This window comes from Diospyros lotus, chromosome 11, assembly GCF_014633365.1.
Source record: "Diospyros lotus cultivar Yz01 chromosome 11, ASM1463336v1, whole genome shotgun sequence".
NCBI classification, from domain to species: Eukaryota; Viridiplantae; Streptophyta; class Magnoliopsida; order Ericales; family Ebenaceae; genus Diospyros; species Diospyros lotus.
In genome coordinates this window covers 28,420,491-28,448,287 of record NC_068348.1, presented here as the reverse complement: position 1 = coordinate 28,448,287, position 27,797 = coordinate 28,420,491, and the positions used below count along the sequence as shown (strand labels likewise).

The 27,797-nt window shown below is 38.1% G+C and overlaps 1 protein-coding gene across 1 annotated transcript; it reads right to left on the bottom strand.

Moving 5' to 3' along the window:
* Positions 1-3,426: 3,426 nt before the first annotated feature.
* Positions 3,427-27,349, bottom strand: LOC127813091 (ATP-dependent zinc metalloprotease FTSH 4, mitochondrial). The gene is made up of 7 exons (XM_052353843.1): positions 27,072-27,349; positions 26,192-26,255; positions 20,723-20,986; positions 20,005-20,250; positions 19,767-19,891; positions 18,908-19,384; positions 3,427-4,616 (listed from the first exon to the last, which is right to left on the bottom strand). Exons 1-7 carry the CDS (start codon positions 27,096-27,098, stop codon positions 3,702-3,704), a joined length of 2,118 nt encoding a protein of 705 aa, XP_052209803.1. The 5' UTR covers positions 27,099-27,349; the 3' UTR covers positions 3,427-3,701.
* Between the last annotated feature and the right edge of the window lie 448 nt (positions 27,350-27,797).

The window sequence follows — 27,797 nt, the reverse complement described above, 5'->3', positions numbered from 1 at the left end:
TTTTTAATAAAAAATTATTCTTCTATCCACGCAATCAAGGGTCTCTCTTCTCCATCGTCATATCCATTTTTAGATTTCTTCTCTCTCGCCATCTCCCTTTCTCTTTATACACTAATTAATTTTTTTATAACACTTAAAACTTATACATATATACTAATTAATTTTTAAATTATCATTCTATAACTATTAAGGGTATTATGGGTAATTACACAAATACTTGTAACACTAAAAAATGGTTTGAGAAATTCTATTCAGAACCCGTGTTTTTACTCTTCAAAACCCAAACCTCATAAAATTTCACATTAATTTTAAAATTCCTATTTTACCCATCCCACAACCCACTTTCTTCTCCAATTATCAACCTCTGCCTCGCCTCTCTCTTTCTCTCTCGCACACAAACATACACACACAAACACATACATATATATACACACATTCTCTCTCTCTATATATATAAACCCAGCACACACACTTATATATATATATCACACACTCACACACACCTATATATATATATACACACTAACACATAAAACACACACACTTATATATATATATATATATATCACACACTCACACACACCTATACATGTATATATACACACACTAACACAAGCTTGGCCGCGGCCATGGAAACCACCCCCGCACCGTGAGGTGCGGGGAATTCTCAAATCCCCGCACCTCGCGATGCGGGGATTTTTGGAACCTCCGCACCGCGAGGTGCGGAGAATTCTGAATCCCCCGCACCTTGCGGTGCGGGGCTCTCAGCAGCCCCCGCACCGCGAGGTGCGGGGGTCTTTTAAATTTTTTATTTTTTTTATTAATGTATTTATTTTTATGTTTTTAAGTTTAGACCTTTTAAATTTTTTACTCTTTTTTTTAAAATATAATTAATTTCATATTATTCTTACACATATTTAAAATATGAAGTGTAAAAATATAATTAATATGAAAAATAACAAATATAATTAAATTGTCAAAGATAAATTGCCAAATAATATAAATAAATAAATTTTAAATATCTGTATTTTAAGTAATTATAATTTAACTAATTTTAAATTTTAAATCATCTTGTTGAATTTTTAATACTTAACAAAATTTAAAATTAATTAATTTATCTTATTAAATTACTTAAAGATGCACATGATTTAAGTATTAAATCATCCTAATTAGGTGTTGAATTTTTTATACTTAAAAAGAATTAAAATTAATTAATTTATCTTATTGAATTAGGTAAAAATACATATATTTAAAAAAAAAAAAATTCAAATGATGGTAGGATTTTCAGATATGTGTATCTTTAAATAATTTAATAAGATAAATTAACTAATTTTAAATTTTTTTAAGTATTAAAAATTCAACGATGATTTAAAATTTAAAATTAGTCAAATTATAATTACTTAAAATGTAAATATTTAAAATTTATTTATTTATATTATTTGACAATTTATCTTTGGCAATTTAATTATATTTTTTATTTTTCATATTAATTATATTTTTACACTTCACATTTTAAATATATGTGTGAGAATAATATGAAATCAATGATATTTAAAAAAAAGAGTAAAAAAATTTAAAAGGCCTAAATTTAAAAACATAAAAATAAATACATTAATAAAAAAATAAAAAATTTAAAAGACCCCCGCACCTCGCGGTGCGGGGGCTGCTGAGAGTCCCGCACCGCGAGGTGCGGGGGATTCAGAATTCTCCGCACCTCGCGGTGCGGAGGTTTGAGAATCCTCCGCACCTCGCGGTGCGGAGGTTCCAAAAATCTCCGCACCGCGAGGTGCGGGGATTTGAGAATTCCCCGCACCTCACGGTGCGGGGTGGTTTCCATGGCCGCGGCTGCCATAGCCGCGGCCAAGCTTGTGTTAGTGTGTGTATATATATATATGTATAGGTGTGATATATATATAAGTGTGTGTGTTTTATGTGTTAGTGTGTATATATATATATAGGTGTGTGTGAGTGTGTGATATATATATATATAAGTGTGTGTGCTGGGTTTATATATATATAGAGAGAGAATGTGTGTATATATATATGTATGTGTTTGTGTGTGTATGTTTGTGTGTGAGAGAGAAAGAGAGAGACGAGGCAGAGGTTGATAATTGGAGAAGAAAGCGGGTTGTGGGATGGGTAAAATAGGAATTTTAAAATTAATGTGGAATTTTATGAGGTTTGGGTTTTGAAGAGTAAAAACACGGGTTATGAATAGAATTTCCCAAATGGTTTATATCCGTTTAACGTTCATGATATAATTCATTCATGATTGGACATCACCTTAATGTTCACTATGAAGTGAACTTTTGTGCATACAAGGCATCTCAACTTTATGTCACTTCTACAAATTTTTAATATAAGAAAAATCATCATAAGTGAACCAAATTATTATGTAAAATCATCAAAAGTAATTTTGGTGAAATAAAGTTGTTAGTGAATGAATATTTTTATACGTTTTTATTTGCATGTGATAACACATTTAGTTAATTAATATTAGGAGAACATTGTTCTCACAATTATGAATTATCACACTTTATGGTGGTTTTGTTTGTATAACATTAACCTTCCAATTCATAAACTATATATTTTAACAATTTGAACAGCCAGTCCTCTTAACATAATATTTATTTCATTTGTGCAATAGCAATTCTATTCTCATTCCCTTCACAACCACTCCATCATCAAACCAAACGTGACGTTATAGTAATTAAGGTGTTGTTAGCCAAACACGTGAACACGGACTTAGAAGCAGGAGAAGTAAGGTGTGGTGCGGTGTAACAGAGGACTTTGATGATTTTGTTGGGTGTAAATCTTATGCATAGTTTGGGGGTGGGTGGGGGAAATGGACAACATCATGATTTAGTCAATGTCGATTTCCACATGGGTTTTGTAAAGAAAGCGATTCAGAACTTTGCCACAAGGGTTGGTTTTGAGGGAGAAAACAGACATCTTCTATTATCTTTGGATATGCATGATCCTTCTATTATCCTTAATGCTATTCAACAGCTGTTGTCAGTAGAAACGCAAACACTAGTAGTCAATTTTCCCAAAATAACCACAACTTCAAAATTTTTTTCTCTCTTAAAGAACCTGCAAAAGACGCTGCTCTCCAAAACTTAGCCAGCATTCAGCACCCCAAGAGATACATTTACCACTCAATTCAAATCAACCCAACACACACTGCACACAGAGTGGGTGGAAAGAGGGGGGGGGGGGGGGGGGGGGGGGGGGGGCGCTTCTTCCTTTTGTTAATGTCTTTCTCCATGACGGACCTCTCATTTATAGACTATTAAGTTATTCATATGCGATATTTTACTCTAATTTTGCATTCGAACAGGAGTCAGAGCTTCAATTTCAGCCCGAGAAACAAAGGTTTAAACCATCAGACAAAGCAAACGAGAGCAGCGGAAAGGAGGTTGAGAATGAAAGTGAACATGAAGCTCTACTACTTCAGAATATTAAAATGGTCGAAAGTGGTCATATAAACTTAAAACATAACAGCTAACTACACTCAACATGGTCATGTTACTGACATCAATCATCAACCACCTTCAGCCGAGCTCAAGTAGAACCACATTGGCAGCAGTTGAAGTTGATTCTTCTCCAGAAAAATGGGCTTGCATTTAAAATTAAGAATATGCACATTGAATTATGGAAAATAATCACCTAATGTATGTCTTAAAAGTACATTTTACCTGCTAAGATCCCACAGGGGCGATTCCTTTAGCCTTGGCGGCTGCAGTTGCGGCAGCTGCTGCAGCTGCAGCAGAAGCTACTGGATTGGGTGTCGAAGGTGGCAATGGGTTGGATTGAGAAGTGTTCTGTGGTGCAACAATTTGATGTTGCTGTTGCTGTTGCTGCTGCTGGGAGTTGACTTGAGCAAGCAGAGCCTTTATCTGACTTCCTGTCAGTGTCTCATGCTCTAGCAGAGCATTGGCAAGAGCATGGAGCTCCTTGCTATGGGTGGTGAGAATGGTTTTTGCATTGTTGTAAGCCCTTTCCAAGAAATCTTTGACTTCCTTCTCGATGAGGAGCCTTGTCTCGGTGCTCATGCTCTTCCCATGGTAGTTGTGAGTAACCACTCCAACTTCTTTGCTCATGCCATACTTGGTAACCATAGCTCTGGCAAGATTAGTTGCTTTCTGGAGATCAGATTGTGGACCTGAAGTAACTTCACTTTCTCCGAAGATGAGCTCTTCTGCAACTCGTCCTCCCATGCAAACATCAAGCCCGGCAAGCATCTGCTTCCGAGATCTACTTGTCTGATCGACCTCTGGCAATTGGGTAACCATGCCGAGAGACATTCCCCTTGGCACAATTGTAGCCTTGTGCACTGGGAGAGCACCATCAGTATAAATGGCCACAAGAGCATGACCACCTTCGTGGTAAGCTGTCATACGCCTAGTCTTGTCAGATATAAAAGCTGACTTGCGCTCACTACCCATCATGATCTTGTCCTTTGCATACTCTAGATCAGACATGCTCACAGCTTTAGCACCATCCATTGCAGCCTTGAGAGCTGCAATATTGACCAAGTTAGCAAGATCAGCACCTGAGAAGCCAGGAGTTCCTCTGGCAATGATCATCATATCAACATCATCTGCCTTAAGAACCTGTCGTCAGTTTTGAATCATAAACAAGAAGTTAGCCCCGGAAAACCTTTTTGTTTTAGTATTTTTGCCATGAGATATTAGTACTTCAACTAGTATGTAGAATCTGTTGACTAAGTCCAGAAGTGTAAGGATACACTAAATCTCTTATTCTTAAATGCTACTGTAATCATTTAAAATAAATAATTGTTTCTAACTAATATAGCTTTTATGCATAGGAATGGAGTTCTTATACATAATTTCATCATCATCAACAGCACTTTATCTAAACCAAGTTAGGGTTGGTGGCATTACATTCATAATGCCAATTGACTTTTAAAAGTCACATTGACAATACAAATCTATACAAAGAACAATATGGGAAAATTTTACAATAAATACCCTTCCTGACACAACCCTTTAGCGAAGGAATGATGAAATAAAGTTTTAGTACAATCTTCATATAAAAAAGAGTTTTATGAGATGGCGTTGAATGAAGAGAATTGATATGGTCATGTTCCATAACATAGTTATTGTGAAACCAACTTGTAGTTCTATATACATAATTTCATTAAAAAAATTCCAACTTGAAAAATTTGTCGTGTGCATGTCAATCACGTGTTGTGTAAATGAAGAACAGATCCAATCAGAGCCTACAAAAGATGGAGAAGAAGAGCAATCAACAAACAAAATAAAAATAAAACAAACCTAACATCTTCCAATTAGTATCAATCATGATACCTATTCTTTTTTCAGTTTATGATCAATAATGAAGAAAAAGACCAATAGCTGTGCTTGGGGAGCAAATGGATTGAACGGAAGAAGTTTTAACAGTATAGGTAGAGGAAGACCAAAGAAAGAAGGAAACCATTTTATGGAGGACACCGGTAACAATGTCTAAAGTCATATAAGAAGCATCTTAAAATTGGTAGAAAGGCCCAACCTATTGCCAAGATCTCAAGTGTAACAGATTATTTCTCAGGAGTAGTTACCAGCTGTTAATTTTTCTGTTATTTTAGTTGATAGCTGTACACTTTCAGTTACAATATGTATCTGAAACAACTGCCTTAAAGAGTAGCTATATAAGCTACTCAAGACTGCTTTGGAGGTTGTTGAGTAATTCCTCTCTCTCTCTCTCTCATTTCTATCTTCAAACAAACCCTAGGTCAGGACTGGTTCCTGAAAATTTGGTATCAAAGCAGCCAATCCTCGGTTTGCTTTTGTAGAGGTCGAGTAGAATCGGAATTGTTGGAAGGAGATAATGGCAGAAGGAACAAGAATGAAGCAGTGGGAGGTGCAGATGAGTAGCCTGCAGGCGAGGATAGAGACGATGTAGACAGGACTGTGCCAGACTCAGGAAGGAATGAGTTGGAATCAAGACGTGATTCAATCTTTGGAGAAGAAGCTAGATGCATCTATGGATGGTCTGGCAAAAAGATTGGATAGATTCTTACATATGTTTTCTAATCTGCCACAGGTTAGCATTCTGGTGGATTTTCCACCAAGAGATAATGGTGAACCGATCATAACAGGTAATGGATCTCTCCCTAATACCTCTAGGTTACCTGTAACAGAGGTTAATCCTGATAATGAATTTGAGAATCCAATTGTTAGTTCTTCTCAGACTCACATTCATACTCTGCCAAAACTAGAAATATCTATATTTGAAGGTCATAATCCTAAATTGTGGATTACGTGATGCCAAAAGTTTTTCCAATTTTTCTAGCTTCAGCCTGTCTTAATTATGTGGCTGATGCTTGGTTTCAAGGCTGGTCATGGCTGAAGGTGGATTATATATGGAGAGAATTTGTCGATGAATATTGTGAAAATTTTGGTGATCGGAATATGACTGATGTCATTGAGGAAGTTAACAAGTTGAAACAAGGAGGATCTGTACTGGATTATCAGATCAAGTTTGAAGAATTAAAATCATTGACGATTGTGGCACATCCTACATTAACAGAAGCTTATTTCATTTCTAGCTTCACTTGTGGACTGAATGAAGAATTAAGGCCTACTGTAAAAATGTTGCAGCCTGTGACAGGCAGGCGAGAAGGCTAAATTGCAAGAATTAACAGTAGAAGCCATCTTTAAGAAGCATCAGATTCCATACAAAGGAAATAATTCTGGCCATCAGTAGCCTTTGAATAAATTTTGGGCTAATAATCAAAGGGGTGACTAAGGGAAATCTCTATCTTAGGGTTCCTCAAGGACCTAGTATGGTGAAATCCTCCACTTTAGAGCAGAGAAGACAGCTTGGTTTGTGCTTTAAATGTGGAGAGAAGTATAGCCCTGGACATCTCTATCTTAGGGTTCCTCAAGGACCTAGTATGGTGAAATCCTCCACTTTAGAGCAGAGAAGACAGCTTGGTTTGTGCTTTAAATGTGGAGAGAAGTATAGCCCTGGACATCAATGTAAGAGACATTTAGAAGAAGAAGAGGTAGAAATGGCTGCTGAGAGTGTTCCTAAAACTGAAGATGGAGAAATATCATTACATGCATTTAAAGGTTGCCCAACCAACAAGATTATTAAGGTGGAAGGATTGGTTGGGAATAGAAAACTGATGGTATTGATTGATAGTGACAGTACTCATAGTTTTTTGGATGAAAAGACTGCCAAAGAACTGCACTGTAAGGTGAAAACTAATTTTCCCTTGTCAGTAACAGTGGCTAATGGGATCAAGACGTATAGTAAGTCAAGATGTGTGGATTTCTGTTGGAAGATGCAAGGGCATGAATTTACTGCTGATTTGCAGGTTCTCAAACTGGGGGGCTGTGATATTGCGTTGGGAGTGGATGGGATGACAGTCAGTCCCATTATCTTTGATTTCAATAAGCTTGAGGTGACATTTGAAATAAAAGAAAAGAAGTTGACTCTTGTTGGCAACTTGGAGATGGGAGATTGCAAGTTGATTTCAGGAAAGAAACTACAGAAATTCCTCGGAAACAAAATAAATCAAGTGGCTCAGTTTTTTTCTGTACAAGCGCTATGGAAGTGGAACGATTTGCAGAAATGGAAAATTTGGAGTAGTGGATTTGAGAAGCAGATTATTCAGTGGCAGCCTGCAATGCTGCACTACAGTCCTCAGAGGTACAACAATTAGTCTTTACAGATACTATTGGTAGAATTTGAGGACTTGTTTGCTGAGACTACAACCCTACCTCCACAAGGACCTTTTGACCATGCTATCAACTTAAAACCAAACACTAACCCAGTTAAATTCGTTCCTATTGTTACCCTCCTATTGAGAAGGCTGAAATTGAAAAATTAGTCAAAGAAATGTTGGCTAATTATATTATACAGCCTAGCCACAGTCCTTTTGCATCCCCTGTTCTCCTTGTTAAAAAGAAGGATGGGATATAGCGATTTTGTGTTGACAATCGTCAATTTAATGCCATTACCATCAAGGATAAATCCCCAATACCCATCATTGAAGATCTCCTTGATGATTTAAAGAAGCTACTGTTTTTTTCTAAACTAGATCTAAGGGCAGGTTATCATCAAATAAGAATGAATTTTGCCAACATACCAAAAACAGCCTTTCGTACTCGTCAAGGCCTTTATGAATCCAGAGTCATGCTTTTTAGTTTGACCAATGCCCTTGCCACTTTTCAGTCCCTCATGAATCATATTTTTAGTCTTTACCTGCATGAATTCATCCTTGTATTCTTTGATGATATCCTTATATATAGTGAATCTTTTGATCAGCCCATTGTTCACCTTAGGACAGCATTTGAAGTCCTTAGGGTCAACCAACTATATGTAAAGCAATCCAAATGTACCTTTGCCAAATGACAAGTGGAGTATTTAGGGCATGTTATATCAGGAGGAGTTAGTACAAATCCAAAGAAAATTGCTGCAATGGTTGAATGGCCTAGACCAACTACAGTTAGGGCTTTGAGGGATTTTTGGGATTGACAGGATATTATCGGCAGTTCATTCAAAATTATGGGATCATCAGTAAACCATTAACAGAACTGCTTAACAAAGACTCTTTTCAATGGAATCCTCAAGCAGAGGCAGCTTTTATACACTTGAAAAAGATTATGACACAAGCTCCAGTGTTGGCTTTGCTGGATTTTAAAAAGCCTTTTGTGTTGGAGACAGATGCCAGTGATAAAGGAGTAGGAGCAGTCCTGATGCAAGAAGGCAAACCAATAGCCTTCATTAGCCAGGCTCTTGCACCTAGACATTTAGGCCTAAGTGTTTATGAAAAAGAGTTGATTGCTGTCTTAGTGGCTGCAGAAAAATGGCGACATTGTTTAGAAGGTAGTCAGTTTGCAATCAAAACTGACCATGAGAGCCTTAAGTTTCTCATGTAACAAAAACTCCATACATGGCTGCAAAGGAAGAGAATGTCACAGCTCTTAGGCCTTGATTACGTTATTCAGTACCGTCAAGGAAAAGAGAATGTGGCAGCTGATGCTTTGTCTAGGCAGGTGGAAAAAGGGATTTGTAATGCTATTACTTCAGTTGTTCCAAATTGAGTGAGAGAAGTTACTGCTAGTTATGAAGTAGCAGGGTGGGCCCAAGATCTTCTGGCCCAGTTATCAGTCAACCCTAACAGTAAACCTGGATATACCTTATCTAATGGAATAAACCGATTTAAAAGAAGAATGGTTATAGGTGATAATGTACAGCTTAAAAGACAGATAATGCAGTCTCTACACGGCTCACCTTTGGGGGGTCATTCAGGTATAAGGGCTACTTATCATAAGGTTAAGTAGCAGTTTTTTTGGCCTAGCCTTAAGAAGATGGTTACAGAGTATGTGCTGGCCTGCAAAGTTTGCCAATGCTGCAAGCATGAGCAGGTGGCTTATCCTGGATTGTTGAAGCCATTGGACATTCCTGCACAGGCTTGGGCAAGTATTTCCATGGATTTCATTGACGGGTTGCCTAAATCTGACGGTAAGAATGCTATTCTAGTGGTGGTGGACAGACTAACCAAGTTTGCTCATTTCTTGAGCCTTTCTCACCCATTCACGGACCAAGAAGTGGCAAGAATATTTATGGATTCAGTGATTAAGTTGCATGGGTGCCACAATTTATTGTCTCTGATAGAGATAAGATTTTTACCAGTGATTTTTGGCAGTAACTTTTCAAAAGTTTGGGAACTGGTTTGCATGTCTATAGCTTATCATCCTGAAACGGATGGTCAAACTGAAAGAGTAAACCAATGTGTGGAATCTTATTAGAGATGTATTTGTTTTCTAAAACAAAAGAGCTGGCATAAATGCTTATCTCTTGCCCAATGGTGGTACAATTCCAGTTACCACAGCTCATTAAAGATGTCTCCTTTTGAGGCACTTTTCAGTTTTAAACCCCCACTTCTACCTGCCATTGTGGACTATACACTAACAATTGCAATGGTGGACCAATATTTACAGCAGAGGCAAGAAATGCTGTGATTGCTTAAAAGGAAGTTGGCTGCTGCACAAAATAGAATGAAGCAGTATGCAGATTGACGCTGGAGTGAATGGGTGTTTTTGGTGGGGGATTTGGTCTATCTTTGGGTCAATTTAATAGCTAAAGTGGGTCCTGTTGCTTACAGATTGCAACTGCCATCCAACACTATTATACATCCAGTCTTCTATGTTTCTTTACTCAAGAAGACAATTGGTCCTCAGGATTTATCTAGCACTACCTTACCCCCTATGCCTGATGACCATCAGGTTGAGGTTGAGACCCTGGCTATCTTGGACTGACAGGTGACTTATAAGGATAGTATACCACTGATACAGGTGTCGGTCCAATGGTCCCATTTGCATCCAGATCATACCACTTGGGAGTATCTGCCGTGTCAGCTTCTCAGAGCTGACAAGGGTATTTTAGGATTCTGATGAGAGAATCCTGAAGGAATTCGGAGAAGAAAGAGAGAAAGGAGGAGAGAGAGTATGACAGAATTTGGAGAGAGAAATTAGATTCTTTTCATTTCATCATTTATGGCTGAGCCACAGTACAGGTATTTATGATCCGTTAGCTGCTGTAACTTCTGGAATGTACACCAGGAGAAGCAAGCTAATAACTGCCTAGGTACAACTCTAGCAGCTTACAAAAATTTTGGACTATCCTACCCTTAGGACCATGACAATACCCCTTTCCTTGAAGACATTTACTATCCTCAAGAAATTACAAAAGCTGAGCAACTCGGGGAAATTGCTTGAGGAGGTCAGGTAGGTACTCCCACGTTGTGTGATCAAGGTAATAGTGGATCCCCTGCACCAGCACCGGTGTAATGGGAATAGAATTTTGATAGATCATCCTCTTGTCCAACACTGCAAGGGGTTCCTCCCTTTCTTTTAAGTCTGCTTCCAAGGGAGGAAGGTCTGAACTTATGCGGTCAAGGGGCCCCATTGACCACTTCAGCAAGGAGACAGAAGACAGGATGAATCCCTACTCCTTTAGGTAGTTGCAATCTGTAGGCTACCTTCCCCACTCTGGCTGCCACCGGAAAGGACTCGGAATATTTCAGGCTCAACTTGGTGGGAGGATGTCTAGCCAATAGTTGCTGTTGGAAGCTCTTAACCTTTGAGTAGATCATGTCACCCACCTCAAAGCTTCTCTCACTCCTCTTCTTGTCGGCAAGTTGCTTCATCCGGTTCTGTGCCACAACCAATTCTCTCTTGATCACTTGTAATGCTTCTTATCACTGCTATAAGTATTGATCTGCAGCCAACTCCACCTTAGAGTATTGCATGACTACAGGTATCTAATAGAACTCTTACTCAATTGATTGAACTTTAACTCAAAAACAGTAGGAATTCCTCAATTACAGTAGCTTCAACAATGGATGTAGCGAAAACAATGAAAGAAAACAAAATAGGCCTATTCGAGAGGGCCTCACTCTCCCACTTCTTCAACAAATTTTTCCAGCCCCTTCTCTCTCCTTAACCCTCCCCTTTTATACGTAATCCTCATTCCGTAGCAGCCACGTGAGTGAATATTCCTTCTCCAACTGAATGCGACTCTTCTACCCTTGCATTTTCTTCCTTAACTGCCCTTGCTTCTCCACCCCTTTTACGTCTCTAGTATGTGTGACGAATAGGGATTCTAACAGTATCAATGGGGGTTTGTATCCAAAGAGGACTTCGAACAGGGAGCTTTTTAACGATTGATGATAATTAGAATTATACCACCATTGAGCCAGAGCCAGCCATCTATTCCAACTCTTCGGTTTAGAGCAGCAAAGGCACCTGAGATACGATTCCAGGCATAGGTTGACTCTCTTGATCTATCCATCAGTTTCCGAATGATAGGTCGTTGACATATGCAGCCCCACTCCTAGCCGTTTGAACAATTCCTTCCAAAAGTGGCTAGTAAACACCTTATCCCTGTCCAATACAATTGATAGGGGTAACCCGCATTGGTTGACTCTCCCAGTCTATCCATCAGTTTTTTGATGATAGGTCGTTGACATATGCAGCCCCACTCCTAGCTATTTGAACAATTCCTTCCAAAAGTGGCTAGTAAACACCTTATCCCTATCCAATACAATTGATAGGGGTAACCCATGTATCTTCACAACTGTATCCAACAGCAATCTAGCTACTTCAGGGGCTATAAATGGGTGAGCTATGCTTAAAAAATGGCTGAACTTCGTCAATATGTCCACTACCACCAATATTGTATTTGTTGAAGTTTGCCTCGAGTTTTGTCCTAGAAGATAGCAGAACCAGAAAGGAGCATGAAGGATAGTCTCGGCTGAAGAAATTAGGCAGCTAGGGGTTAAAGTATAATTAATACATTTTGTTGGGGTTAATATATAATTTCCCCAAGTTAGTTAGTTGCCTAAGTGTGTCTGCCTCCTCTATAAATAAGAGGGCAAGGCACCTCCTGAGAGACAACTATTCTATGAGTGCTCTAGTCCTTTGTATTATGAGTGCAAGGCATTGTTCAAGAAATGAAGACTGTCTACAAGTCTTGGGGTTTTTTCTTGGGGAAACAGTGTGGTATTGTACTCAAGGTTTGTGGGCTATGAGGGCTGTGATATACTGATCTTTTGTCTGGAAATAAAGATTGCTTGAAGGGGTGTTTGAAGGCTGGATGTAGGCTTCCTCAAAGGAAACCGAACCAGGATAAATCTGCGCCTATTGCTTGTGGTTTGATTGTTTCTTGTTCTTATTTTCATTTTGTTTTTGGTTGCTTATATTTTCTGTTTTCAATTCCTATTGTCGCTGGGTGGATTTGAGAGTGTTGAAAGAGGCATATACCATCTAAGGGTCATTCCGCATAGTCCTAGGATAACAGTATTCTTTCCCTCTGATCTAGGCAATCTTTCCACAAAATCCATGGAAATCTGCTGCCACACCTACTCCAGAATGTCTAGAGGTTGAAGCAGGCTCAGGTAAGGAACCTGCTGGTGTTTACAATGCTGGCAAATGGAACACTTAACACAAACTCGGTCACATCCTTCTTCAATCCTCAGCCAGTGAAAGAGCAGTCTGACCTTGTTGTAAGTGACATTCATACTTGAATGTCCTTCAATGGGGGAGTCATGTAAGGAATGTAAAATCCTCCTTTTGAGTTGAGCATCATCTCCTATAACCGACTTCCCTTTGTATTACAACAGTCCGGCTTTTAAGCTGTATCCTTTATATTCAATTGTCGAGCAGCCAATTGGGCCATAAGATCCTTTACCTAAGGGGTTTGTTCATAGCTGTCTGACACTTCTTTCACCCAATCCGGTACCAAGGCTAAAACTACCCGACATTCTCCTGCCTCCTTCTTTCTTGACAATGCACCAGCCACTGTATTCTCCTTTCCTTTTCTGTATTGTATCGGGTAATCCAATCCCAACAGCTTGGTTACTCCTTTTTTTTTGTAACTGAGTGTGCAACTTTTGTTGCATTAAGAACTTGAGCCTCTCATGGTCCATTTTTATCATGAATGGACTCCCTTCCAAGTACTATCTCCACTTCTCCACTACCATGAGTACTGAGATTAATTCCTTGTCGTAGATGTTCAGCCACAAGTGTTTTGGGGCCAAGGCTTGGCTGAGAAAGGCTATTGGTTTTCCTTCTTGTACTAGCACGGTGCCCACCCCCGACTCACAAGCATATGTCTCCAATAGAGAAGTCAGGCAAAGCTAGGATTGGAGCTTGTGTCATGGCCTCTTTGAGGGTGCAAAATGATGTCTCTGCCCTAGAATTCCATTCAAAACCATTCTTCTTGAGCAACTCCGTAAAGGGTTTGTTGATAATCCCATAATTCTTGATAAATTTTCTGTAGTATCCCGTCAATCCCAAGAATCCCCGCAATTCCTTCACCATCTACAGTGTTGGCCATTCCATCATGACTGCAATTTTTCTTGGATCAGTGCTGATTCCATCCCCCATGATTGTGACCCAAATACTCCACCTACTTCTCTGCGAAGGTACACATAGACCTCTTCACAAACAATTGGTTAGATCTGTGAACTTGAAAGGTGGCTCAAGTGCTGATCGAAATTAGGGTTGTATATGAGTATGTCATCAAAAAAGCAAAAATGAACTTTCTAAGGTGAGGACCAAAGATGTGATTCATTAGGGTTTGGAAAGTGACGAGTGCATTGGTTAGGCCAAATGGCATAACCAATAATTCATATAAGCCTTGGTGGGTTCTGAATGCGATTTTAGGGATGTCTTTGGGGCTCATTCTAATATGGTGGTACCCAGACCTTAAATCAAGTTTCGAAAATATGGTGGCCCTAGACAATTCATCAAGTAGGTCCTCTATGATAGGGATGAGAAATTTGTTTTCAATTGTTTGAGAGTTTAGTTAGCGATAATCGACACACAATCTCCATGATCCATCATTCTTTTTTACAGGAAGGACAGGGGAGGCAAATGGGCTCCGGCTCGGTTGTATTATTGATTTGGACAACATGTCTTTCACCAATCTTTCAATCTCTGCTTTTTTGGAAGGGAGAATATCGGCAAGACCTAACATTAACGGGTTTGGTATTGGGTCGTAAATGGATAGTGTGTTCTAGGAATCGGTTTGGAGGTAAGGTAGAGGGCTCAACTGTCATGGTATACGTCACGACAAGGGAATATAACATGCAACTGGCGAGGCTATCACATGAACGGTTAGGAAGTTGGGTAGTTATTTCTAGAAGAGGGTACTAGTAAATAAAACTTCCCTTTGGCAGGAATTGAAGTGCATGATCCTCTCTATATAAAGGACCTGCTTGATTGTATTCAGGCATGCTGAAGTTTGAATCAAATTCATTCTAAATTCTTCCTTAATTCTCTCTCTCTCTCTCTTCCGAATTCTATCACCCTCCCTAATTCTCCAGAATTCTCGCAAATTCTCTAGAGTTCCCAGTCAGATCCTTCAAGATTTGACATCAACAAACAAATCCTCAAATTCAACCAATAATGAGTGTAACGAGTCATAAGATTGTACCTCGCTTGAAGGGATCACTGTAGCATCCAATCTGAACCAAGAATGATCAACTGCCGCCATTCCCCCAATATCCCCTTGTTTCTCCTCCAGCTCAATTGCATACAAGGTGTGCAATTGAGCTATGGCAACCTCTCCATGCTCGAACAGTTTTTTTTTTTTTTTTTTTAATTTCTGCCAAATACCACTCTACATTCTCCCTTCTCCAAGCAACTGGTTAACAATAATGTCAATCTCTTACTTTCCCTTCCAAAAGTCACTTCCAATGTATTAAAATCAAATATCAACGGACTCATTATTCTCATCCAATCAACTCCTAACACAATATGGTAGCCTCCCAAACGCAGAATTCTTAAATCGGTGGTGAACTCATGCCCCTGCATCCTCCATGTGAAGTTTTTGCACCTGTACTTACTGATCAGTTTGCTTCCATTTGCAACTATAACTAATAGAGGAAGGGTGGCCTGCAAGAGGCATTGCAACTCTTTGGATGGTCCTCATCTAGGAAGCCATGGGTGCTTCCATTGTCAATGAGGATTATCACCCTCTTCTTTCCCACCATCCCCCTGGTCTTGATTAGTTTCTCCAATGGGCAACCTTCTAGGATGTGTATGGATATTTGTCCGCCTTCCTCTTTGTCGACTCCATTTCCTGCCTTTTCTTGCTCCCAGGTCTCTTATCCTTCTTCCTCTTGCCTTTCCATCTGCATTAGTTGTTTTCTACATTGATGTTCGGGTGCAAACTTTTGCCCGCATCTAAAAAACAGCCCCATTTGTCGCTTCTACTCTATTGTGAGAGGCTTTAAGGGGGCTTGATTGAGGGGTGCTCAGGGTGCATAGGTCCCTTTTGTGATTGGTAAGTTGCTACCCTTGAAATTTCTCCCTGCACTGCCCAGCCAATTACTTCCCCCATATCCCTTTGATGTTATCTTGTGCTTCTTAACAAATGCGTACAATGACAATTCATGCAAGCAGGCCTTTCCAGCCACTTGTCTTACAGAAGTAGATTGTAGCATCTTGACCATCAGTCTTGGTTCATCACTCAGCCCACTAATGAAGCTAGACACAAATAATGTTCATCTAGAGTTGGGTGAGCTTGTCTTATTATAGACCTAAGAGCCTCAAACCTTACTTGATATTCTTCCACTATTCCTTCCTATTTCAGTTTGTTAAATTCTTCCACCACATCAGTTAGGTTTTGCTCCCCGAAACGAAATGAGCGCAAAATTCCTCTACGAATTTGGCCCACCTCCATTCCGTTCTCTATTCACTCCAACCTTGAAACCATGAATCTGCCACATCATTAAGAGAGGCAGCTGCCATGTTAACCTTGCTCCCATTAGCTATTCGGTAGTGGTAAAAAAAACATTCACAAGGTCTGATCCACCATCAGGGTTTATCTCCTTCAAACATTGGAATTTCTAGCCTCAGCATAGGTGGATTATTCTAGTTCGTCAAGGATCACTAAAGAGAGCCTTCAGCAGCATACTCTGTTCGTTCATCCACTTCTGGCCGACATCTCAGTCCGGCGAAGATGGGTGCAGCCGTGGCTTGCGGCAAAAAGTCCACCAACAGGCTTATTTCTTAGGAGTAGTAGTTACCAGCTGTTAAATTTTCTATTATTTTAGTTGATAGCTGTACACTTTCAGTTACACTATGTAACTGAAACAACTGCCTTTAAAGAGTAGCCATACAAGCTACTCAAGACTGCTTTGGGGGTTATTGAGGAATAACAAGACTGAATTCCTTTCTCTCTTCAATTCTCTCCCTAATTTCTCTCTATTTCTTCCTCATTTTTCTCTTGTTCTCATTTCTATCTTTAAACAAACCCTAGGTCAGGACTGGTTCCTGACACCTATTTGAGATGTTTTGGATGAAGAAGGGCCTTCTAGGAGCTGTGTTAGGCTTAAATCTTCATAATTTATACATCAAGGGTATTTTTATCATTCTGCATATTTCTCCCAGGGCTTTTTAGTAACTAATTATGTCTTAGGAATTTATTTATAGTGTTTAGTCTTGTTTTATCTATAATCCTTTCCTCGTCTTATTAAAAATTTTAGTAGTTATTTAGTTCCCTAATAGGAAAAGGATTCCCTAATACTTGTAAGAATAGGATTACTAGAACTCTATAAAGAATTAAAGATCATTGTAATCTCTCTTTTTTTTCAAAAGTGAATAGAACAATGATTGCAGTTTTCTTTCAGCATCATGCTTTCTTTGAATTGCATGATGCAATTCTAACCTTAGGTGTGACGCCTTAGAAGATATTTCTCTCTTTCTATCTAATCTTTCAATTTCAAATTCGTATTTCCGTAACTATTTCCAGACCTAATTCAGCCCCCAAATTTTCATCTTTTCAGCCATATTTTACCTCTAAACTGCCTACCAACCTGTTACATACCAAAACTGTAGGCCTTTCTACAATTTTCCCTAGGCTTCCAACCCTAATTAGGTCTCCAATCAGTCAGTATTAGCAGATTCCAGAGCTATCCTACATCACCCTTAAACACATGGCATGGGATATAGAATTGCTTGCAAAAGATACAACCATGGATAGAAATAGTTTGAAAGCTAAAATTTATTTAGTTTTCTCCATGTAGTGACATTAAGGCGTGCCTGTTGTTAGCATAAATAATGAGGACAAGAATCACTGCACAATGAAAATGCAACAAAACTAAACTATTGGACTCATCACACAGCACAAATAATAGAATGACATGAGTAGATTCATTCATAACAAATAAATTGTGTTTGTTAGTGAAACACATATAGATGCACGTATATAACTAGTACCAATTAAAGTAATTGAAGACTAACATCACAATTATATATCCTAGCAGTGGGGATGGAATTGATATTCCAAAATTATCACTCTTAACTCTTGGGGAGATTCAGAATGTATGAGCCATCAAACCCTTGATTGTTTCTTTCATTCTAAATACAAGCCTTTTGACTCCTTTTCAAATTTTGTAAAAGATCTCCAATAATTGCTAACATGGCCTCAATTATGACCATTACATAACACCATGCCACTAAAAAATTCAGACAAGTTTACCCCTCAACTATGAAATTACAGATTTACCATTCCATTAGGAGGTTGCTTAAAAGTTTTATCATGTGACTTGAACATAACCAAAAATTAAAATTCTTTTAGAAAAAAAAATGCCATTCCGGTATATACACACACACACATAATATTTCTTTTTAGAAAAAGACACTGAAAATCTCTTACGAACCAACTCTTCATTTGAAGGTCATAATTTAGCAGGTTTACAGTTAGCTAAAACCACAAAAGAATATGACTAGTTAAGGTTAAGAATGTGATTTTATGCCTCTGTTAATGGTGTTCAACTCAAATTTGAATTATTATAGTTGAGGGGTTCAATTTGTAATGTTTTCAGTTTAGGGTATCAAGTGAAAATGAGTTATGGGGAGCCTCCACTCTATGAGTGCAAAAATCATCAATCAAAACAAATGGCCAGATGGGGGCCTCCAATGTGTGAGTGAAAAAATCATCAATCAAAACAAATGGCCAGGAATGAAATAAAAGCCTGGACAAAGTTCTTTAAAGGAGATTGACTGCCTACGAATTTTAGGTAAAGCCATACATCTATTCCTGTAACTGACTTAAGGACTGCTCAATAGAACTGAAACTTAAGTTCCAACACTTTTTCCAGCAAAATTCTAATTCTGAAATTGAGTTTAATTAATATGAAAATTTTATGATAAAAAGAAGACCTGACAATGAAATGAAAAAAAAAAAAACTTTTTATACGCATGCTCAGATTCAGCATATTAGGTCACAACAATTTAAACTCTCTAACTTCAAGAACATCTACTTTTTACGCTATTCTCAGCAAAAGTACACGATAATGAATGTGGCTTCATCCATTAAAGAAACCAAATGATTTGTTCTCAAAGAGTAGCAATACCTTTGACATGTGAAATTCCAAAATCTGCTTCCGTCCTTCAACATCTGGATTTGGGACAACAATGTGACGATCAAATCGTCCTGGTCTCACTAATGCCTTATCCAACGATTCAGGGAAATTAGTTGCTGCAATCACAATGATCCCTGTATTTTCTTTGAACCCATCCAATTCAACAAGCAACTGATTCAAGGTCATCCTCATGTACTGCTGATCCTTTGGGTTACGGCTTCCTCCTATGGCATCTATTTCATCAATGAATATGATACATGGTGATCGTTTCTTTGCAGCAGAGAAGAGATCTCTCACCCTTCGGGCTCCAACACCCACAAACATTTCTTCAAACTCACTGCCACTGCATGAGAAAAATGGCACCCCAGCTTCCCCTGCTATAGCCCTTGCTAACATGGTCTTCCCAGTGCCTGGTGGACCAATAAGCAAAACACCTTTTGGAAGCTTCCCACCAAGATGCGTGAACCTCTGTGAAAAGAACACGATAAGAAACTTGAACCTGTCAGCATGATTGGAGAACATTTTGGGCATTAACTGGAGAAATTAGCTTTAGAGTTCTGCAGTATAATTTTGCACATACTTTGGCACCCTCTGGGGGAAAATGAAATGACATGGCAAATTTAGGGGAAAAAGAGGTACGGAAGGAAAATGAATGCCTTATGCAAAAATGTTCAACAGGTGGTACCACGCCCATGAATAATGAAAGAAAAGTAAAGGGGAAAAGATGTTGGGTGGGGGGAGGGGGAATAAAAGCACCAAGAAATAGAGATGGTCACTTACATGGTAAAAGAGCAATTACCTAGTAAACAGGTAAATACAAGGCATAAATGCAAGATCCAGGATGTATTACCTTAGGATCTCGAAGATAGTGAACAATTTCCTCCAACTCAGCTTTTGCCTCATCAACTCCCTTTACGTCATTAAATTTTGTGTTAGATTCTATGCTTGGTTGCACTTCTTCATTTAGACCAAGTCCTGATTAATGTAAACAGAACCAGCAAAGAAAATAATGAACAATTATCATTCAATCCTAAATGAAACAGAATCCAGATTATAAAGGCATCTGCGACAGCACAAGATAGCATTACCTTTACTAATTCCTCTATCTTCTATTAGTGCCCCTACACCTGAAATCAAGAGGAAGCTCATGCCAAGAGTCCGAAAAGTGCGCCATAATTGTTCCTTGAAATGCCCTCCTTCTGCAGCCATCATATGTATAGGTGCACTAGCAGTTCCAAGAACACCATCTTTTGTATGTTTTCCCACATTCCTGAAAGCTGATAAGCCCCCTAAACTATCTTCCGGCACTTGTGAGCTAACAGCACCTGCAATGCCTGCACAATTTTCTTCTTTAGTTGGTCAAAATTGAGATATGAGAAGATTGACATATAGGAAAAGAGAAATTTGAATGAAAAGGAACAAAAACAAAATACACCGCACAATGGAGAAACAAAGAACACAAGAAACCAAGTCATAAATTCTTCTGAGAGGAGGTGATGGAACAATGTACTCGAAGAACATTTTGACACTTCTGAAACTCTGAAAATAAATTAATCATGCAATATACAAAAGCCAGATTTGGGGCCAGCCTTCCTGAGGCCCCACAAGGCATAACATCCACAACTCCTGAAGTAAATTGGAAATGATAAGCAACTTCTTCCTTCATGTAATAAAGTAGAGTTAAACTCACTACTAAATTTAAGTCAAAAAGTCACCTGATGATGCAAGATGTAAAATAAAAAAGCAAAGAAATAATAGGATGGGAAAAATTTGAAGCATGACAAGCAGTTCCCTTATCATAGTCACCTCTCTGTAGCGTCTTCAGCAACTCACTTTCATCCAGTCGATCAACTTTAACCAATGCTTTAACATATTCAGAGAGTGCAGACGGGTTAGAATGCAATGAAGGTTGACTCTCAAATAATCTTATGACTGCCTCAGGATCATTTCGGTGATAAAGCTCTCTGAGATATGCAGCATCACTTGATCCATCTGTATCACGTACCCTGCGAGATAAACTGCCAGCATAACTTGACTGAAACCTTTCTTGAGCACCCAAAAGTCTTTTCCCTGGACAAAAGGTAACAGTTAATTATCTGTCACTCGCATTATTCAGAAAAAGAAAAGACAAAAAAGCATAAGGTTGAGGCATTTTCATTACAAACTCCGTTGTCACAGGAGCAAGAAAAGAATGATAGGACTTCACTTTAAAGTTTAAATTGTCAGACATATCTTTTCCGTTATATTAGTTTATCAACAAGACTTGGTTGCTGAAAGGCATTAAAACAAGACGACTACATAAACTACAGAAAATAATAATAGTAATAGTAAGTGCATGTCTTGATACAATTCATATTGTCTTGCCTGCTACTGGAATATGGTGAAATGTTTAGCATGGTCACTATTTATCACAAATAGAACCAATTAGCATAAAACCACTTACAAATATAGCACCTTCAGCTTCTCTAAGCGCCAATTCATCCTTCATGCTTCTTTAAATTATTTAAAACGCCATTGGAAGCTATTAGCCTACTAACCAGTTTCATTTTTTCAACGGTGGTCAGACAACTCCATCAAATGGTTATAGACTTCTGTTACAATAGAAACATATACACACATTTAATGCATTTGATATTGGATTCACTGGCAAGGACAGTGGACCTTACTCTCTACTCTGCATACAATGCATTCTATGATGCCAAGAGTAGAAGCCATGGTGAAACCATAATGATTCATGCCCTGACCAGCAACAATGCAACAGACAAGTTAGGTGTTTTGCCAAATTGTTTTACATCTTGATCTTGGTACCATAGCAAAAGAACATTTTTCGGGACAGCAATAGGATCTAGCAAGCCACATGAAAGGATACCCAGCCATAGAAAAATTTCTCTTCAGAGAGAGATATTTGGAACAAATAAGCTAAGAAAAAAATTGTACTAATGTATTGAATATACTTCTTTTTTAGTAACAGAACATGGAGATATCACTGCTTCAAATTTTCAATGAATCCAAAGTTGCTATTGCTTCTATTTTTCTCAATCAAAATTGATTAACAACCCCACTGCCTACCAAAACAACTAACTTAGCCCCCATAAACCATGAGTTGCACAGCATCCGCTGTGGGTGAGTTGGTATATTAGTTGCACAAAAAGTGGAGAATATGAGAACAAGACAATGTGGGAAAAGAGGGATGGACGACTGAGCAATAATGAGAACAAGGAGGAGAAAGCCAAGGGGGTTCCCATGCTGTGGATCATAGTAGGCCCAAGGAAGCCCTAAATATATATAGAGAAAAAAACATAGTTGACCTAGGAGATGGTGTCTGGTTAGAGTTTTTTTTTTTTTTTTCATGAACCCATAAGGGGCTCACCCTACCTCTATTTGGGTTGAGCCACTATCTGACTCAATTTAGGGCACAGATCAGGAATCATCCAAATACTTCTAGTTGGGAGCAGGACAGGGTTGATATATGCAGACCCTGCCCCAAAACCTACCCCATCATCCAGTAATACATATATACCCTTTTATATGGACCTTATTCGGGATTCATTGAAGTTTGATCTTTCATTTCTAAGATCTTGATGCTGATCTCTGGTGCATTTGTTTCTAAGATCTTACTAAAACAGTTTTGAGGACAAATTCAGGAACAACAGAATGGGTATAGGATCCTCATTCCCTATGGAGATGGGGATGAAATTTGATTTTTTTTTTTTTTTTTTTGGGTAACCCAAACGAGGCTCCAGAAAGGGTACAATATGAACATTGGGATATCAAGCCAAGAAATGAGGTCAGTGAACCTCAATCTTGCCCTACCTTATTGCTAAAAAAGATAATGATAATCCTATCTTGATTTTGTGAATCCAATGAGTGGCATACCTAAATACACACTTGATTCAAGCCACATAACCCTAGTATTCCCAATATGAGTATGATCCCAAAGTGTTCATGTTTGTTGGTGTAAAACGTGTATAGAATAGAGGGAAGAAGCTGATTCTTGAAGGATAATTTTATTCACTGTATAGTTCTTGTTAAATAGAGTTTGAGTTTAATAGAAAATAGAAAAATCTGCTGATTACAAAGCATAAATATCAACTTCCTACCAACAAGTCAAAAATTCAAAAATAATATCTTGTCTCCTAAATACTTGGTCTTCAGCCACATGTTGTTGTTGACCCATTCCTCAGCAACTGATCAACCTAATCTTTAGGCTATATGCAACTACTTCAGGCATTCTTTCAACACTCCTCCTTGCCTTAATAGTTGCAGAGACCTAACTTTTAATTTTGGCATGTCTTGGATATAGGCATATAGGCATTTTATGGTTATGAGGCATAGGTATGGTTATGGAGCATAGGCATGGATATGATTTTGAGTAGAGTTAAAATAACTCCTCCTCCGGTTGGCTATTCATTGCTGCTTTAGCTTCATTTTGTTGTTGATTTTTGCATACTCTCTCCACATGACCCAGTTGACCACATTTATTGCATTTGACATCTGATCTCCACCAACACTTGTTCTTTGAATGATTTGTCTTTTTACAATGAGGGCAAGTAGGATGGTTTCCCTCATTGTTCTTCATTGACTTTGCTTGAAAAGCCCCTTCCACAGAGCCCTTTGTCCTCATCAATCTTCTTTGTTCTTGTGCTTACTAGACACTCAAAACTTTTGTCAAGGAAATCTTGGACAGATCCTTTGTGTTTTCCAATGAAGTTATTGAAGCTTCATAATTTTTTAGAACAGTAACAAGAATCTTTTGTACTATTCTTGAATCAGTAAACTCTGAACCTAACAATCTGACATTGTTGGCAATACTCAGAAGTTTGTCTGAATACTCTTTTATAGTTTCAGACTCCTTCATATTTTGCATTTCAAATTCCTTTATTAAGTTTAAGACATGCATATATTTTATTCTTTCATTCCCACCATACTCACTTTTAAGGAAGTTCCATACCTCAAAAGTTGATTTCAAAGTCTGCATATAGCCTAAAGATTAGGCTGATCAGTTGCTGAGGAATGGGTCAACAACAACATGTGGCTGAAGACCAAGTATTTAGGAGACAAGATATTATTTTTTAATTTTTGACTTGTTATTAGAAAGTTGATATTTATGCCTTGTAATCAGCAGATTTTTCTATTTTCTATTAAACTCAAGCTCTATTTAACAAGAACTATGCAGTGAATAAAATTATCCTTCAAGAATCAGCTTCTTCCCTCTATTCTATACACGTTTTAAACCAACAAATGGTATCAGAGCCCTCATTCTTAAGGGACTTGTGATCCATAGCCAAAGTTAAGAACATCAACCACACACAAATTCCACAAAACACTTGCTTCTCTATATTAATGGATTCGGAAGTACCATTTACAACCCTTGCACCACCAGTTTTCTGTGGCAAAAACTACCATGTTCAGTCTACAAGAATGGAAGCACACCTAGAGGCTAATGATCTATGGGAGGCTGTTGAAGAGGAGTACGTAGTTCCTCCACTACCTAAGAATCCCACGATGGCACAAATGAGGAACCATAAGGAGAGAAAGTCAAAAAAGTCCAAGGCCATAGCTACTCTTTTTGCTGCAGTTTCATCATCCATCTTTACAAGGATAATGACTTTGAAATCAACTTTTGAAGTATGGAACTTCCTTAAAAGTGAGTATGTTGAGAATGAAAGAATAAAAGGTATATAGGTCTTAAACTTAATAAAGGAATTTGAAATGCAAAAGATGAAGGAATCTGAAACTATAAAAGAGTATTTAGACAAACTTCTGAATATTGTCAACGATGTCAGGTTGTTAGGTTCAGAGTTTACTGATTCAAGAATAGTACAAAAGATTCTTCTTATTGTTACAGAAAATCATGAAGTTTCAATAACCTCCTTGGAAAACACAAAAGATCTGTCCAAGATCACCTTAGCAAAAGTTTTGAGTGCCTTGCAGGCACAAGAACAAAGAAGATTGATGAGGACAGAAGGCTCTGTGGAAGGGGCTTTTCAAGCAAAGACAATGAAGAACAATGAGGGAAATCATTCTACTTGCCCTCATTGTAAAAAGACAAATCATCCAAAGAACAAATGTTGGTGGAGACTAGATGTCAAATGCAATAAATGCGGTCAACTTGGTCATGTGGAGAGAGTATGCAAAAATCAACAACAAAATGAAGCCAAAGCAGCAATGAATAGCCAACCGGAGGAGGAGTTATTTTAACTCTACTCAAAATCATATCCATGCCTATGCCCCAAAAAATGCCTATGCCCCATAACCATACCTATACCTCACAACCATAAACCATAAAATGCCCATATGCCTATAACCAAGACATGCCAAAATTAAAAATTAGGTCCCTGCAGCTATTAAGGCAAGGAGTGTTGAAAGAATGCCTGAAGTAGCTGCATATAGCCTAAAGATTAGGCTGATCAGTTGCTGAGGAATGGGTCAACAACAACATGTGGCTGAAGACCAAGTATTTAGGAGATACGATATTATTTTTGAATTTTTTACTTGTTATTAGGAAGTTGATATTTATGCCTTGTAATCAACAGATTTTTCTATTTTCTATTAAACTCAAGCTCTATTTAACAAGAACTATATAGTGAATAAAATTATCCTTCAAGAATCAGCTTCTTCCCTCTATTCTATACACATTTTACACCAACAGTTCAGATACACCGTACCATCTTGCCTCCAAGGATAGTTCTTATCCTCACCTATGCAAACTTATCATAGCTGGGTCATACTGTGTAAGTGTAGGACACTCCCAGATACTCATATTCCAATTTAGCTAAGCCCCAAACTCATGCAAATGCTCCCATTTATGGACCCCAAACAGGGTGTTACATTGCAGATTAGACACATGTCCCAACCAAGGGCTAGCAGATTCGGTGCTACAAGCCTGCCACTAGGTCGGTACCTATCTAGACAATTGAGTGCCAACAACCATAAGGTGTCAATCTAGGTCAACCATATGCTAAAACTTGAAAGAGCCAGTAAGAACTTTTAGATAATGTTAAAATCGATATAAACTCCAAATAATTACTATTGCATTTTTCTATATACGTGTCCCATCCCCTGGCATGGTACAGGTTAGGCTGAAACTCCATCCAATGACTAACTCAGTAACTAATACAAGGACCTGTAAGGAAAACATAATTCTTCAGATATGAACAGTTTAGCAAAGTGAAAAGATCAACTTTTTCACCCTGGAAAAGACAAATTAATAGCAAAGAGAGCAAAAAGAGCAAAAGCATGCATATATGAACTGAGAATACATAGCACACTTACCTCCAACCCTTTGGATAGTGAAATTCAATCGAGGGGATACATTTTTCAACTGCTGCCCCATGACCTAAAACAACAAATGTAATCAATGAGAAAAGCAAAATAACAACAACAATAGAATGTGAGCATGACAGCAATGCTATGCACTGAAAGCATGAAACAAAAGCCCCTCAGAACCCAACTGCAAATAGTATGTAAATATACACCAAGCCAAACTCGAAGTAACCTTAACCTCACCATTCCAGAAGCTAGAAAATCATCCTTTCACAATTAACATGATCAGATTCATCCACCCACACACAAAACCTAAACAAAAAATCAAAAGAGGCCTATCCGAAAAATAGAGCGAAATACAAACTGCTAAGCTGATTATTAGGCAATATTTCACTAAAATTCAGTTTTACACTGAAAGCACATCACTACGTCTAATCAAATACACCAAGAACGTGCAATCTTTAAACAAAGAGGCTCATCCAAAAACAGAGCGAAATCCAAGCTAAAGAGAGCAGTCAGAGCTGATTATTCGTTCATAAAAGCGCAGTCATTTCACAAAGATTGAAGTTTGGGTTGCCTCTACATCAGCGCATCTAATCAAATACACTAAGAATATGCAATCTTCCGAAAAAGAAATAAATAAATTAAAGCTTGTAAGTTCCCAATCCCAAAACTCTATCTTCCCGAGTTACTGGATTAAGTTATAACGTCTATAAGCCTCAGAAGAAAAATCAACCTTTTAGGATTCCCATCTGAAAACCCTAGAGAAGTCCAGACTAGGGTTTTTGAGAATCAAGGAAAGACGGGTCTCCAACTAATCTACGGAAACAATCACGGAAAAGTTAATATGAAATCCAGGGGTAAGATTGGCATCGAGGACTCAACTAACCTGCGTGAGAATGCGTCTCAGAGCCATTTCCTCCCGATTGGGTGGCGAAGCCCGATCTCCCTTTCCCTCTCTCAAACTATCTGCCTATACAGGTTATATATATATATATATAAATATATATACACACACACCCCGATCAAATTTCTGCGACACTGCAGCGGTGATGATCAGAAAATGAGAGGGAGAGGAGGGAGAGAGAGAAGAAGAATATCTGGCGTGGTGAAGATGGTGCGAATCGTCCAATTTGAGTGACGTGTTTCTGATTTGCGGACAGGATGAAAGGCTTAATTATGGGTTTATATAAAGGAGTAACTGCAAATGCCTTGGATTAGCCTTAATTCTGGAATTATATTTTCTCTTTCCATTACAAAAATAGGCCACAAAAATGTTTTCTCTCGCTACATTATCCGCCTTTAATAAACAACTAAGACAGATTTGTGGTTGAGTTTGAAATTAAGTTAAAAGGGCGAGTCCGAGTAATTTAGGTGTTTAGTGTAAGATTAATTCTTTAATTCATGAGTTAAATTAAAGTGAGTTTAATATCTCAAACTCAATATCTTCATCTTTAATTAGGTGAATTATATAGGTTGAGGAGCTCAAGGCTAATTCCATTATATTAATGATAATATTTTATTAGTGTTATCGCTATTATTACATCATAATATAATTTAACGTTATAATAAATAAAATATATAATATTAATAGAGGAAAATTATAAGAGTTTAA